Source organism: Vanessa tameamea, chromosome 26, assembly GCF_037043105.1.
Source record: "Vanessa tameamea isolate UH-Manoa-2023 chromosome 26, ilVanTame1 primary haplotype, whole genome shotgun sequence".
Classification (NCBI taxonomy): Eukaryota; Metazoa; Arthropoda; class Insecta; order Lepidoptera; family Nymphalidae; genus Vanessa; species Vanessa tameamea.
In genome coordinates this window covers 5,429,795-5,443,762 of record NC_087334.1, presented here as the reverse complement: position 1 = coordinate 5,443,762, position 13,968 = coordinate 5,429,795, and the positions used below count along the sequence as shown (strand labels likewise).

The 13,968-nt window shown below is 32.2% G+C and overlaps 1 protein-coding gene across 1 annotated transcript in view; it reads left to right on the top strand.

Annotated features, from left to right (window-relative positions):
* Positions 1-13,968, top strand: part of LOC113393635 (endothelin-converting enzyme homolog) — a 63,794-nt gene that overhangs the window by 10,932 nt on the left and 38,894 nt on the right. The window contains exon 2 of the mRNA XM_026630637.2: positions 4,324-4,434. Within this exon, the coding sequence (XP_026486422.1) occupies positions 4,324-4,434 (111 nt within the window). The remainder of the gene's footprint in view (positions 1-4,323; positions 4,435-13,968) is intronic.

The following is a 13,968-nucleotide window of genomic DNA, read 5'->3' as shown; positions in this document are numbered from 1 at the left end:
TATTAGTGTTTTGATGAAAATTATAAACTCCAATTAGACAATTCTTCGGTAAGCAAAACGAATTGTTTTTTTTTTAATACAGTAACCGTGCTTAAGATCTAAGACTTAATCATCGCGTGGATATTAAAGGTCGTCTCCTCAAATTTAATATTTTGGCTTATGATGAATTATGTACATCATGAAAGAACTAATCTCGGACATGATAAATATGTCGACAATGAAGGAGGGTAGGATTAACCCGAATATTTCGTAACCGAAGTAAAGGTTACATAGCCGTTGGAAATTCATACCCAGTATCTTGTATTAAGAAATACTATGCACATACGTAAATTTAATATTATGTCGTTAGTTGTAAAAAAAAAGCCTTATAAAAAAATCTGGTTCTTTTATTTCATACTATGTATAGCCTTTTCCAATCGAAGTAGGAATAAAATAAAAACCGAAATATTCTTTATTTAAGTCTTATAAAAGAAAATAAATAAAAAAGATAAAGAATCCTTAAATTTACTTATTTCCCATTCTATGCTGTCAGATATAGAGTAGATATCACAAGTCTTCTGACCAAGCGTGCCCGAAGTTTTGTGCTTGAGGCGTACTTTAGTTTGTGTTCGTATAATTGTGCCGGTATAAATTATAACTCTTCTAGGGTATTAAATCGAAGTATTGCCTATAATCGGTAAGTAATTATGTTTCTCAAATAAGTTTTAATTAATTCGATGATGTTCAAGTATATCTGGGGTGACGTCATCGTAGGCATAAAATTGTCAACCTCCGTTTTCAAACGTGCAGTATCCAGCCTACGATAAATCTATGCCTATGGTGCATTGTGTACTATAAACCGTTGTTGATTAATATATAATTATTTATGATGCAACATTATTGCACTTAACTACAAATATCCACTATAATTTTACTTTCAAAGTTCCGATAACAGTAACGTCGATAATATAAACGCAATTTTTTCGCGAATCCATAATGAATATCATAGATAATTCAAGCTCTCGACCAATGATATCGCGTCAACTTGATAACAAATCTTGCTTATTTGTTTTTACTTCTTTTGTGGTTGGAATAAGCTTCACATTGTTGTTGTGAAGAGCGTAAAAGTTTCTGCCAAATCAAAATGAAAAAAAAAAAGAATTTTATCATCTTAAATATTTATTTTCAGTGAGATTTTTTCTATCTGTTTATAAGCTTCTATCTATGTTTTTATTGCAGTCAATGCCTACATGCAGGATTTTAATATCCGCACCGGGATATTGAGTTCTAACCGTTGTAACCATTTTGAATTTGATGGCTTAGAAATGTTTGTTTTAATAAACTAGCTGTTTTAACAGTTCATTTATCTAATGGTTACCTTTTTTTTTTTAATCTGTACTAATATTATCAATGCGATAGTAACTTTGTTTGTCTGAATACCAAATTTGTTGAAATTTGGTATGAACCGAGCTTGAACTCCAAGGAAGGACCTAAGCTAATTTTTTATGCCTACCACCTGACAACCAACCCCTAAAGCGCGAACGCAGCCGCGGACGACAAATAGTAGAATATAACATCTTACATATTTTGAGGGCATGTAAGAACTTACATACCTAATCATATACGAATTTATATAATAACTTAAATCAACAAAGCTGTTAAGTTATTTGTAAAAAATATTTCAGTTATTTATCCGGGCCGGGCAAAAAACTATCTTAAGAATATGATGAAGAATGACTAAAAACAATTGATGGATCTTTTTTTCTCATTTTCACCCAAATAAGCAAATCTTTCAACAACAACCAGAATAAAGACTTGACTACGTCATACAACTACTATTTATTTCTGTGTATATGTATTTAAACGTATAGCTTTCCAGTAAACAAGCTTACTTTGGAAATTTTATGGTATAATTTTAGTTACAATCACAGGGGCAGTAACGTTTTAGGAAAAGATTCCAAGGTCGGAGGTGACTTTACGCTGTAAAACTTCATGAAGGTATTTTAATTTCTATCCATATGTGGTTGGGGTGCAAAGGTGACCACGATCAGGTGAATTAGAATTTTGTTAGACTGTCTTCCCAATTTTCTTTTATTTACTTTAGGCAATTTAATTTTTGAAAATGTATATATCTGTCGCCTCAATAGGTAATTCTATCATTATATCTTATTCTTGTTTATTACGATTCAAACGGAATCACAATTAACGGCGATCCGTCCATGACTTCAAACCAAAAAAATGGTTACCCTTTTGAAGTTCCACCAGAGTGACATTCACAGCCAAGAGTGTAAAATCTAAATTACTAAAAATTGATAGTCTTGATTGATGACGGCGCCACAGTCTGCCATCGTACGTATCTTCCGTGTTTAAAATCTTCTCTACCGACAAATTACTTGATTTGGGAATTTTACTGGACTGTATGGTAGTTATACATTTAAGTAGCAATTTATCAATTTAATTTATGAAGGTACTTTAGAAAAGAATGCAATGTATTATTAAGCACTATAGCTCTTAGCGGACGTCAATGAAAATTTATTATGGGATACGCCAGTAACGCCTGTTTTTGTTTACATTATAGTAAATATTTGAAATATGTGGGTGGATGTTTTATTTCTGTGTGTATATATAACACACAAATTTTCGATTAAATTGTTATTATTAAATTTAAGGTAACCTTTAGTACATTGAATTTGTGTGGTAGAAGAAATGGCGATGATCATTTGTTCGGCCATTCTAAGGCGCTTTCAAATTAAGGGGAAGGACAATTTAATTAAAATTAGACCTGGCTCCGGTTTTGGAATGTACTCACGGTAGCATGCGAAACCAACCCCGTGGCACCCGCCGAAGAGACGGTGAGGGTACCGCTGGTTTTTTTAGTGGGTATTCCGCTTCAATCAATGTGGTATTGTTGATCGAAGGTATTCCGGTACTAGGGCGCACTAGGCGTCCTGGGTACCGGTAAGACCCATATACCGCCACGGCACGCGAGGGAAACGCTTAATGCGTTTTTCCAGCAAAAAAAAAGGTTTTGAAATTCAGATTCTACTAAAATGAACCGGTTAAAAACGATTTATGTGAAATATATATCAACTATACATATATATTTTTATATTCGTACAATTAAATCAACGATGGCGATGAAACTTAATCTTTTATGGTCAAAATTTATTTGAACATTGATCATAAAAATAAATCACTAGAATAAAAATATGTCACCGTATCGCTTACTTTAGCAGTTAAAATATAATTCATGTCAAATTAATTGTTTATTTCCGTCCAATGAAATTTATAATTGAGATGTTCCGTCATGACCTAATTTTATGTGCAATTCTATAGTTTGAAACTTCGACTTAACGAAGACTAGTTGTCGCCCGCGGCTTCACTCGCGTTTTAAGGGTTGTTTGTCATGCGTTAGACAAAAAATGTTGCCTATGTAGTGTTCAAGTTTGCTTCATACCAAATTTCGTCAAATTCGGTTCATTAATGTGGCAGTGAAAGAGCGACAGACAGACAGACAGAGTTACTTTCACATTTACAATATTTAGTATAGTATAGATAGACTTCGAGGTGGAGTTCTTAATGTGTTAGGGCTTTGTAGGATATTTATTGGTACCTGCCCACTGGGTAGGAATAAATAATAAATAATCAGTTATAGGCTATATTTCTTAAAATAAAGTTTATGAATTGATTTTTAATTATAAGAAACATTGTGAAGAATTTTGCAAATTTTGGTTGGCATTCTTAATTAGGAAATGTCCACGCCTTGGTCTGTTCTGCTATCACCATTCTTAGGTTATTTTGAACTTATTTTGAGCAGCTTATCGGTCTTCCAAACCAGAAAGAGACGACAGTGTTGAGTCTTTTGAATTACGTAGGTGACCGGTCACGGTAGTTTTGGAAACTGTGTGAGGTATAACGCGAATTTGATGCTTTCCACACGGTCAAATAATTAAATATGGCTGGCGTATCAAGCTGTAGCTCCTGAATCTTGAGAGCTCTTTTGTAAAAAAATATAGGACCAGAAAATAATAGTTATTTTTTGATTTCGTGACGGATTCATGACGTGACGTTCCATCGGTCCATAAGTAGTCCTTAAAAAAAGAGTTTTATTAAAAAAAATTATTTTTAGTACTTGAAAACTTATTTACCTTTGTTTTTGTGAATTTGCACTTATTTGGATTCATTCTTCTGAATTAGGTTCATGTCAGGTTATCCTAACCTAATTTCAAGTTTTCTTAAAATCAATTTAATAATTTCTACATATAAAAAAAAAATATGTTCCGTGTCAAAAATATTATCTTGGAAGTCATCTTATTTTGACATACATTTTGTTTTTTATTTCAGATGGCTCGTTACAAGAAGACAGGGTTTATGGATGACGATGCGGGCAGTGTTAGCTCCATACAACTCAATGAAGGGGTTCGTTCTGGAGGCACGCATATTCGTTACCACATGGTAAGTGATATTTGTTGGGTTTTTTATTGTATGTGCAGTGAAAATTATTGGTATTACTCCATAGCTTTGTGGTTTAATAAAACCAAATGAGTCTAAAACTGCTTCTAAGGATTTTTATCAATTCTTTCGAGGCGGAAAACCAATCCACTTAAGAGCATAGTTTGTCAGCGTGGGAATTTATTTTAGAACACACACATAGGTACTTTCCAATAATACACTTGCATTGTGCAGTGTATCGTACGCACCCCCTAGACAATTAGTTGCTTGTTTTCGTTGCAACGAATAAATTAAATTTTCATTGCGCGTTCATAACGTAGGATTTATAAAAATACATTTATTTATGAGTAATGTATTAGCTATAAGGATGTCACTCGCAAACACAATTATAAATTATTTGTTAGCATAGGGTGCGGTCAGAGTGCATTAAGATGCCTCATATACATTATGATTTTTATTGATTCTACTGCTCTCCTCTAACTAAATAATTATTTTCTGGATATTTTAAGGTTGGTAGGTATAACGAATTAGGGCGTTAAGACACATTAAATAATCACTTACTTAAATTTTATAAATAAAAATAATGGAGGTAAATATTAATCAGTTTTTTTTTAATTAACTAAAGACATAAATCTTCTTGGTTAAACAAGTCAATTAAAATTATTTTATATTACACAAAAATCAGGGGGGCGGCCCGCTGACGGTATCTGGTCATGAAAGGTACTAACTAAGTATAGCATCAGTACAAAATGGAATGTATATCAACCGTTTTTGCTTAGCACTATGCACTATTTTAATTAAGCATTTAAATAATTAGGAATTAAGCAGACGAACTAAACGACATGAGTTTGGGTATGAGTTGGCGTTTGTTTTAAATTTCGTATTAAGAGAAAAAAATAAGCAGGATAGTGCAAAAATTACATTACATTCAGGTTCATTCGGGTATTCACTATGTTCATCCTTATAATTTTGTACTTTTAATTCGACATTAGGGGAAAATAGTTACCCTTCGTACACTTTTCCGATTTTATTTTTTTACGATGTGATTAATTGTCCTATTTACCTAGTTTATGTGCTTAAGTGTAACAAATATATTATAGTTTGTTACAAAAAAGTCCAAAATTCTTATGACAAAAGGTTAAAGGGTTATAGGCTTTTTTCTACAGAAAATAATTGTACGAATGTACCCCACGTAGGGGTACGTTCGTACAGTAAATGCGGTAAATTCGTACGCCATGGGGTAGATTCATACAGGGTAATTAAAAAGCCAATTAAAATCGTTCAATTTTTATTAATTATTACAAAAATATTTATTTATCAAAGAACTAACTTAATAATATGTGACTTGACCAATAGTCGATAAATCTTGAAAAGTAAAAATTAACAATTGCATCCCACGACACTCGCGCCCCACCCTTATGCTAACTTGTCTATGTGTGCGTAGACGATTCGCGAAATTATAAGACTCGGCTCGAAATAAAAACTGACGTGCTCCCACCTTGAGATCTGGGGAGGGACTGAAAATTTATTGACAGCGATGTCGAATAATAAGTCAAAACCGTCAAATGATTTTCTCCATACTAAAAAGTATGGACGACGAATGCCAAAAAGTAAGCAATATTTAAATAAAAATTACTATAATATTATGTGATATAATAGAAATTTAACACGGTGAACTTATTATTTACACTTTTGTGTCCCCATTTAACCAAAAATACATGTATAAACTAGCAGCTAAATAGCTTAAAAAACGTTAATAGAAAAGGTCGATTTCAGTGTTTGGAGTGATGTTGACGATGAATTTACTGAGTTATTTATACAAATTTTATAAATATCATGCGGTGAAACTTGAGATCTATCTATTAAGATACTGAATGTTTTTTTTCATCCATAATCAATGCTCCAGTTTTAAGATATTTCGAAAACAGTAAGCGCTATTTAGGCGTTCCGCAAGGACTGTCCTCTTAAAGCATTCCCAAGGAGTTTTCTCAGGGAAGCGATCAGACTAATATACGTAAATGTTTGTTAAATAGCTTTTCTTGTACATACACACTGCGCTGAAACCAAACCTTTATATATTTATATAAACGACCACTCATCACGAGATCTCTAAAACCATATGTTCGATTGACTTGAAATTTATCACAGTTAATCCTTTCGCGACTTAGACGCTTACAAGGATTTTTGGGAATATTCAATAATGAGTTCCATGGAATAAGTTCCATCCTCCTTATTTCCTCCTCCTCACTACCTCGCATTTCACATTTAACCCCTTAAAATGTAATATTCCCCAAAATTCCTTGTTAAAAATATCATCAGGCAAAAATACAAATTATCTGATATAATTTTAGACTTAAGAGACAAAGACATACAGACAAATTTTTTAGCAATAAAATAAATGAACGATATTTGAAAATAGAGTAACTTACCCAAATATCTAGGCAACTCTGCACTAACAAAAATGAAACCCTCCCCCCTACACACACATTTGTGTGAATTATTGCCACATGCGTGCCATAATTATTTTTTAAATCCATTGAGTGATACAGACTCCTGAAACCAACTGAGAATTAAATTGATGATTGTAATTTACATCTATATTTTTTTTATAAGTTGAATTTGAAAATTGCCCAACTCAACATTTTTTTATTTAAGTACCACTTACAACCAGTCGACGAACGGAAACAATTGCTGTCTATTGTCCTATTTTCGTTGAAAGAAATATAATGATTTTATGAAACGCTTTAATATGCTGTTTTAGATATAATCACTAACGCCTACATAAATAATAGCTGCAATTAATCAAATCTGTTGCACGTAATATTGCGTGTTAATTTTAGTTAGGAGCATTTTGAATTATGTAACAAAATATGCATGAATTATGAAACATTAATGTTTTTTTATAGTGCAATCCGCATTCGAAACACTAATTAAGTATTTGCTCTAACCAAGTATTAAAGACAATATTTACTATACTAAATGATCACATCATGTTACAGTCAAAAAGTTACATGATTGGACGGCAATTAAAATTTTGATAATTAATCCTGCATCCTATTATACTATATTCCAGTACTTAGTCTTAAAATTACCGCTGCCTGAAAATTAAACAAATATTCATGTCGAACTACTAAATTCGATAAAATAATAGAAACAATACGGTTTTAAATAGATGTTTATTTGAAAAGAATATTGGAATATACATATAGAAAGGTTTTTCTTATTTTTAACATTTATTTCAGTGTGTTATGAAAATATACTAGAGTGATATTCTATGATGTGCGCGTATAGGATCATGGCACATGATGACGTTGCTTGCTAAACCGACGATTAATTAATGTCGAACTAAAATGCTCGAAATAAACGACTTTACAATTTAACTTATTCTACAATGTTATATACAAAATTGTGAATGTGAATTTTTAAGTGAGTGTTAATACCTAGTTGTGATAAAAGAAGAATTTATTTATTGTAATTTAATTAAGTTTGCGTGCAAATAAAAACTAAGTTGTTTTTAGTACGCCGAAGAGAAAAAACTCAAGCGCGTACGTAAACATACACACCCTTTTTTTAATTCAAAAATACAATTATAATATTTTTTAAAGAATCCCCTCTAAATTGTGTACATTTTTATAATATTTACATTAAAAGACTGAATAAAATCTCAATTATTTTATAATATAAAAGTAAATAAATGAAACAAAATTGGTCCATTATTTATTTACTACAGCATTAGAAAATAACAAAAAAAAAAAACGTCTCCTTTTGTCAGACAAACACGACCGGCGCCATGATCGTACATCTCACATTAAAATGACAATTATTTGCATAAAAATATTCAATTTGCACGGTATATTTGCAAAACTCATTTTAGGAGCAGACACCTCGTTCTTATTAGCGGGAATTATTTATTTATCACTTAGTATAAATACGATTCGTTATTGTTCTTCGGTATATTTCCATTCGGTATTAAAATTATTGACATGCAAGGCGAAATAATGATCTCCTTAATGTCATTCATCATTCTAAATATTTAATCCAATTCGTATTATGATTGTAAAAATAAATCCCCTTTATGTCACTGAATGTGTCGACGAAGGTTATATTTTATAATTAAACGAAATTATTAAGCTGACAAGGACTATATTTCTTCAAATACAATTCGGTAACTTTTTAAAATGACGCTTCCCGTGCTTCGTAACCAACCGCCATCTTGTTTTGATGCCCCGCCCCACCGAGCGGCCACCAGTGTGCCCAGTTGATAAAAAAAATCATTCACCCGGTAAAGCTACTTTAAATTTAGGACAATTATTAAAATAAACCTTACATGATGTTGCATATTCGTCTTCGTCTGTTAATGTTATCTATTATTTTGAAGGGCAATATAAGTTAAATAGGGCTGGAGAGAGGGGGTGAAGGCCTGATTATTTTCCAATGCACCGGAGCCCTTGCCCACCTAGCTCAGTCACTGATGCGAATCTGAGTTTGTTTGTTACTATAAAAAGTCTTAACTACTTAACCGAATCAACCCAATGACCAGTGCAAGCCATAGTAAGCTCATGTGGGTAGATACCACCGATTCGTCACATATTCCACCGCCAAACAGTAATACTATACTCTATTCCAATGGGAATAGGAAAGAACCAAAACAAACCGTACTTTTCAATATCACGAGTGTTTTGTTGATAAGTCCGCTTTATGATTTACTACAAACAGTTCTTGATTAATATATCTTCACTTTTAATATAACAGTATCTCACTTAACTACGTACATCCACTTATATTTGACTTTCAAAGTAACGAAAACAGTTTTGCCTACATTCAAAACGCCATTTTTCGATGAACGAACAATTAAAATGGAGGCCTCACTAAGGATGTTCGCTAACCGAATGGAGAATGAATAAATTTGTACAGATAAAAAATATATTATTTTAATTTTAACATGCAGTTTAGATTTTTTTTAAATATATATTTATTTAATTGGTTATAATATGGATTATAATTTAAGATAGAAAGTTACATATTGTTCGATAAAAATGTAATTATTTTATATAGCAAGGTATAGAGAAAAATTTAAAATAATTAATTCATTTTACAGAAATTAAAAATCTTAAAATATAGATCAGTTTTATGCAAAGCAACACTTCATTTATAGTTTTGAAAATAATACAAAAGTAAGATATTATTCGGAATTATCAAAAGTTTTTTTCTTACGACCTGGCTTTGTTTAAGCGAACTGTAATTGTAACCGATTTGGTATTGACGACCTTTTGCTTTTGCCTACTGACTTTTGATTTGCCATCAACACGGCCTACGCTGATTGAACATTACTTTTTCGGTTTGAAGATTAAGATAAGATATTATTTTTAATTACATTTTGTTTTTTTTTTTCAATAAATGTAATGCTTATTTCAAGGTCGTTTTAGATATAAGACAAAGTAAGAGTTTCTTTGAAAGATATATAAAATTTTATTTATTCAAAACCTTAGTATTATACAATACGTTATATGTCTTGAAAATGCCACTTCATTATTGAAACATATAATGTTTCTTTTTATTAATGATGGAATAAAAATCTATTCATATAAATGAAATTGTGAGTGTGTTTCTATGACTTATCACTGAAAATAACTACCTCTTTATAAGTTAATAAGGCTATTTGCGAAATACCACGATCCAAATCAAAACGTACGACCTAATTTTTATTTAAGTCTAAAAATGCTGCTATCAAAAATTTGAATATGTACCTTTCTTGCAATTTATATAAAATTTATTTAAAAAATTACGTAAAACCAATAAAATATATCGTTCCTTAGCATTCTTTACCCATTCACTGAATAATTTTCTCCTCACTAGTGTAACTAAAATGTCATGTCAACTCAAGGTCAAAGTTGTTTATTTATCTTTTCTCCTATTCCCATTGGAATAAAGTATAAGTATCTGTGTGTTCCGGCCGCAAGAGACATAACATCTTAGTTCCCAAGGTTGGCGACGCATTGGCGATGTAAGATTTGGTTAATATTTCGTACAGCGCCAATGTCTATGGGCGTTGGTGAAGACTTATCAGGTGATCCCTTTGTTAGTGTCTTGATTTTAAATTAAAAAGAAAACTGTGGAGTTCCATGACATTTACGTAGGTGCCTTTGCCCATATTAGCCTGTAATAAATAGATTTCATATTGTTCAAGTTAACCGTGGTACATTCGAACTATCGACCTTCATAAAGTTTAAATTTTGACGACCTCCGTGGTCGAGTAGTGTGTACACCGGTTTCATGAGTACGCCACTCCGAGGTCCCGGGTTCGATTCCCGGCCGAGTCGATGTAGAAAAACTTCATTAGTTTTCTATGTTGTCTTGGGTCTGGGTGTTTGTGGTACCGTCGTTACTTCTGATGTCCATAACACAAGTGCTTTAGCTACTTACATTGGGATCAGAATAATGTATGTGATGTTGTCCAATATTTATTTATTTATTTATTTATTTATAAAGACGTCGTTTGACGTCGTTTCAATCATCAAAGACTTCACAAATAATAATAAATAAATAATTAAAAATAAACTTGAAGACAATGTATTTTCTGAGAGCCAGACAACAACAGATTACCCATTGATAACAGATCTCAAGAAAATCGCTTAGAGGTCATCGACCAGACAGATTCAGGCGTCCTTATGTCCTTCACGTATTGCAAGATAATGACGATAGGATAACTTTCGCTGTGCGGGATAGTTACTTTTAGGGAGGACTTACGGTAAAACTGCCAAGGAACAATTACGTAAGAGATGCACTTAAGACGACCTGAGTAAGTTCAAATTTCGAATAGGAGTCTGGTATAATAACACAATAAAAGAAGTATGTACTGTAATTTAAACTTCAACTAACGTCTTTAATGCTATGTCTGTGATCCTAACATAAATATTTCTTGAAAGTCACTCGTCACTAACCTACTCCTAAAAGTTGTTTAGTTAAACAATGTTGCGTCCTTTTGTTTTGGAAATCAAATCAATAATGACAGAAAGAATGAATCTACTGCTTAACTAAATAACCGCTATATAATATTTATATTATATAAGACCGTAAGCAACACTATATACAACACAAGATTTCAAGGTTTACTGTTTTTGTTTGTCTTTGTTCCTATGTGTCACTTGTCTAAATTGTGTTGTTGTCATTTCATCTTAATGTGATTCTGGAATCCTAGAATAGTCTGGGCGGTATTCCACCAGCCTGTAAACGAACACAAATTAACAAAAAACCCTGTTGAGTTTCTTTCTCCGGTTCGTTTAAATAAAATATAAATAATACTTCTATATTTTTCCATGTGTTTATATGGACAGATACCTAATACCTATTTATTATTAGTGAATATTTTGAAACGTCATCAATATCAATGTTGTGTCTGTATTTCTTATAGCCTCGAGACAATACGCCGAAATAATGAAATAAATTATAAGAGTATACAATCTTTCCGTCTGAACCGTTTTTAAGGAAATATGAAAAATTTAATAGCATATTTTTTGACATATTGATAATATCACTTATGAAGTGGTTTAGCATTGGGTTCAACTTCCAGTCACGTGATCTTCAACGCACGAAATCAACTCATTGACGTAGGTATACGTCATCGTTCACGGCAGATGGATTTACATGTACCTACGAAGGTGATATTTACGACTGGTTCGAAAACATTACGGAAATTGTTTTATTGAGCAATGAATTTTGAAACTAATTTTGATTGGCTTGTATTCCTGGACATGCAGCATAATTAAACATTTGTTTAGCGAAATTGTTATTTTGTAAAAGCAGAAATGCAAAAGTGAGAGCATTCATCTCGCTTGATGGTAAATAAATCAAAACAAAAATAGGCTGTATTCAAGTAGGCTATTACAAGCACTTTTGAATCAATCAATTTACAAACTTGTATTATTAAATATAAAGTTCACACTGGTTCCGAATTTAGATTCTAACCAGAAGACTCAGAGCAATCTCAAGTTGGGCCCTTTGGCACACATGAATTTGGGGCCCTTATGCTAGATATTTACTAAAATTAAATATCAAGCAAAATAAAAATGAAACAATATATTTTTAATTTAAAAAAAAATCGTTTTCCATGTAGAAATAATTTGCTTATAGCCAGGCATTAAGTTTAGTTTCAAATAAACAGTGCAGTAATTTTTGTAAATTCTCAGGATTCTGATTGGTGGTACAATCATATGTCATCATCATATCTATTTCTATCATGAAGAGCACGTCTATAACTTTCAACTTTTAATATCGACTATAGTCACTACCTTTTATATAAAGATGTTAGTTATTTTTTACAAATATGGCAATTTCGAACATATACATAACAGTCATCGTTTACCAAAAGGTGTGAGAGAAATTGTTGGTTCTTCGGGGCCCTCTCAGAATGGGGGCCCTGGGCACGTGCCCCGTTTGCCCTTATGGTAAAGACGGTAATGAGAAGACCTTTTAAGAAATTTTTAGTAGGTACATTTTACCACTGATCAAACTAGTCAGGTTTGATTACATACATTCGTTTTGGGATCTAAAATTTTGTGAGCACTCTTTTATTTAAGTTTTCACATTGAATATCATGAGTACAATCTATGGTGTTTGGTAAAAAATACAGGTACAAGAGACATAACATCTTATCTCCCAAGGTTGGCGATGTGGGGAATGTTTGATGTTTCTTACATCGCCAATGTCTATGGGTGTTAGTGGCCATCAGGTGGTTAAATTCCCCGACGGCTTACTTTTCCTATCCTATAAAATAGGGTGATTGATAACTATACAGGTGTTCCCTTGCACCCTTGGACTGGATTTTTTAAGTCGACTTCCAACATCTGGTTTGAGTCTGATTACTCGCTTCCATCCGTTAATGCTGTCGACGCCAATATGACCAACGTCTACAACATTACTCACTTTGTGTACGGAATGCCTTGAAAAATACATTATTACTAACATCAGCCTACGGCTTCGCATATAAACAAATACATTAATAATATGGAATAAGTTGAGATGTTACATTGCTGATGTGACTAAAATGAACATCTCTGGACATATGCAGTCACAACGTTATTAGAAAAATACTCAAATGTTGTAAGTGTAGTATATTCCAACAAGAGGACAAAATACCAAATAAGTAACATTTGACAGCGCTTTAACGCGATGATTGCTTCGAGAGCTTAAATAATATATGATCTTAATAATGGATTTGGGAAAAAAATGCGTTTTCGTTCATAACTTTGGAAGTAAAATTAAAGTGGATATAACTAGTTAAGCGATATAGCGTTATATTATAAATAAAGATATATTCCTTGAGAACTGTTAGTAGTACACAATACAGCAGAGCTATCAGAAAATAGCGTAGAACACGTAAATCTAAGATTTGTTTCTCATTATTCCGTCTTCGATTGGAATTGACAATAGTTGTTTCAATCTAGTTAAAATAAATGTGTAACTGTGCAGATATATATTACGTTGATATAAATAACTTAACCATGCGTTAATATAATACTGCGTGTACTGTCCGCTATA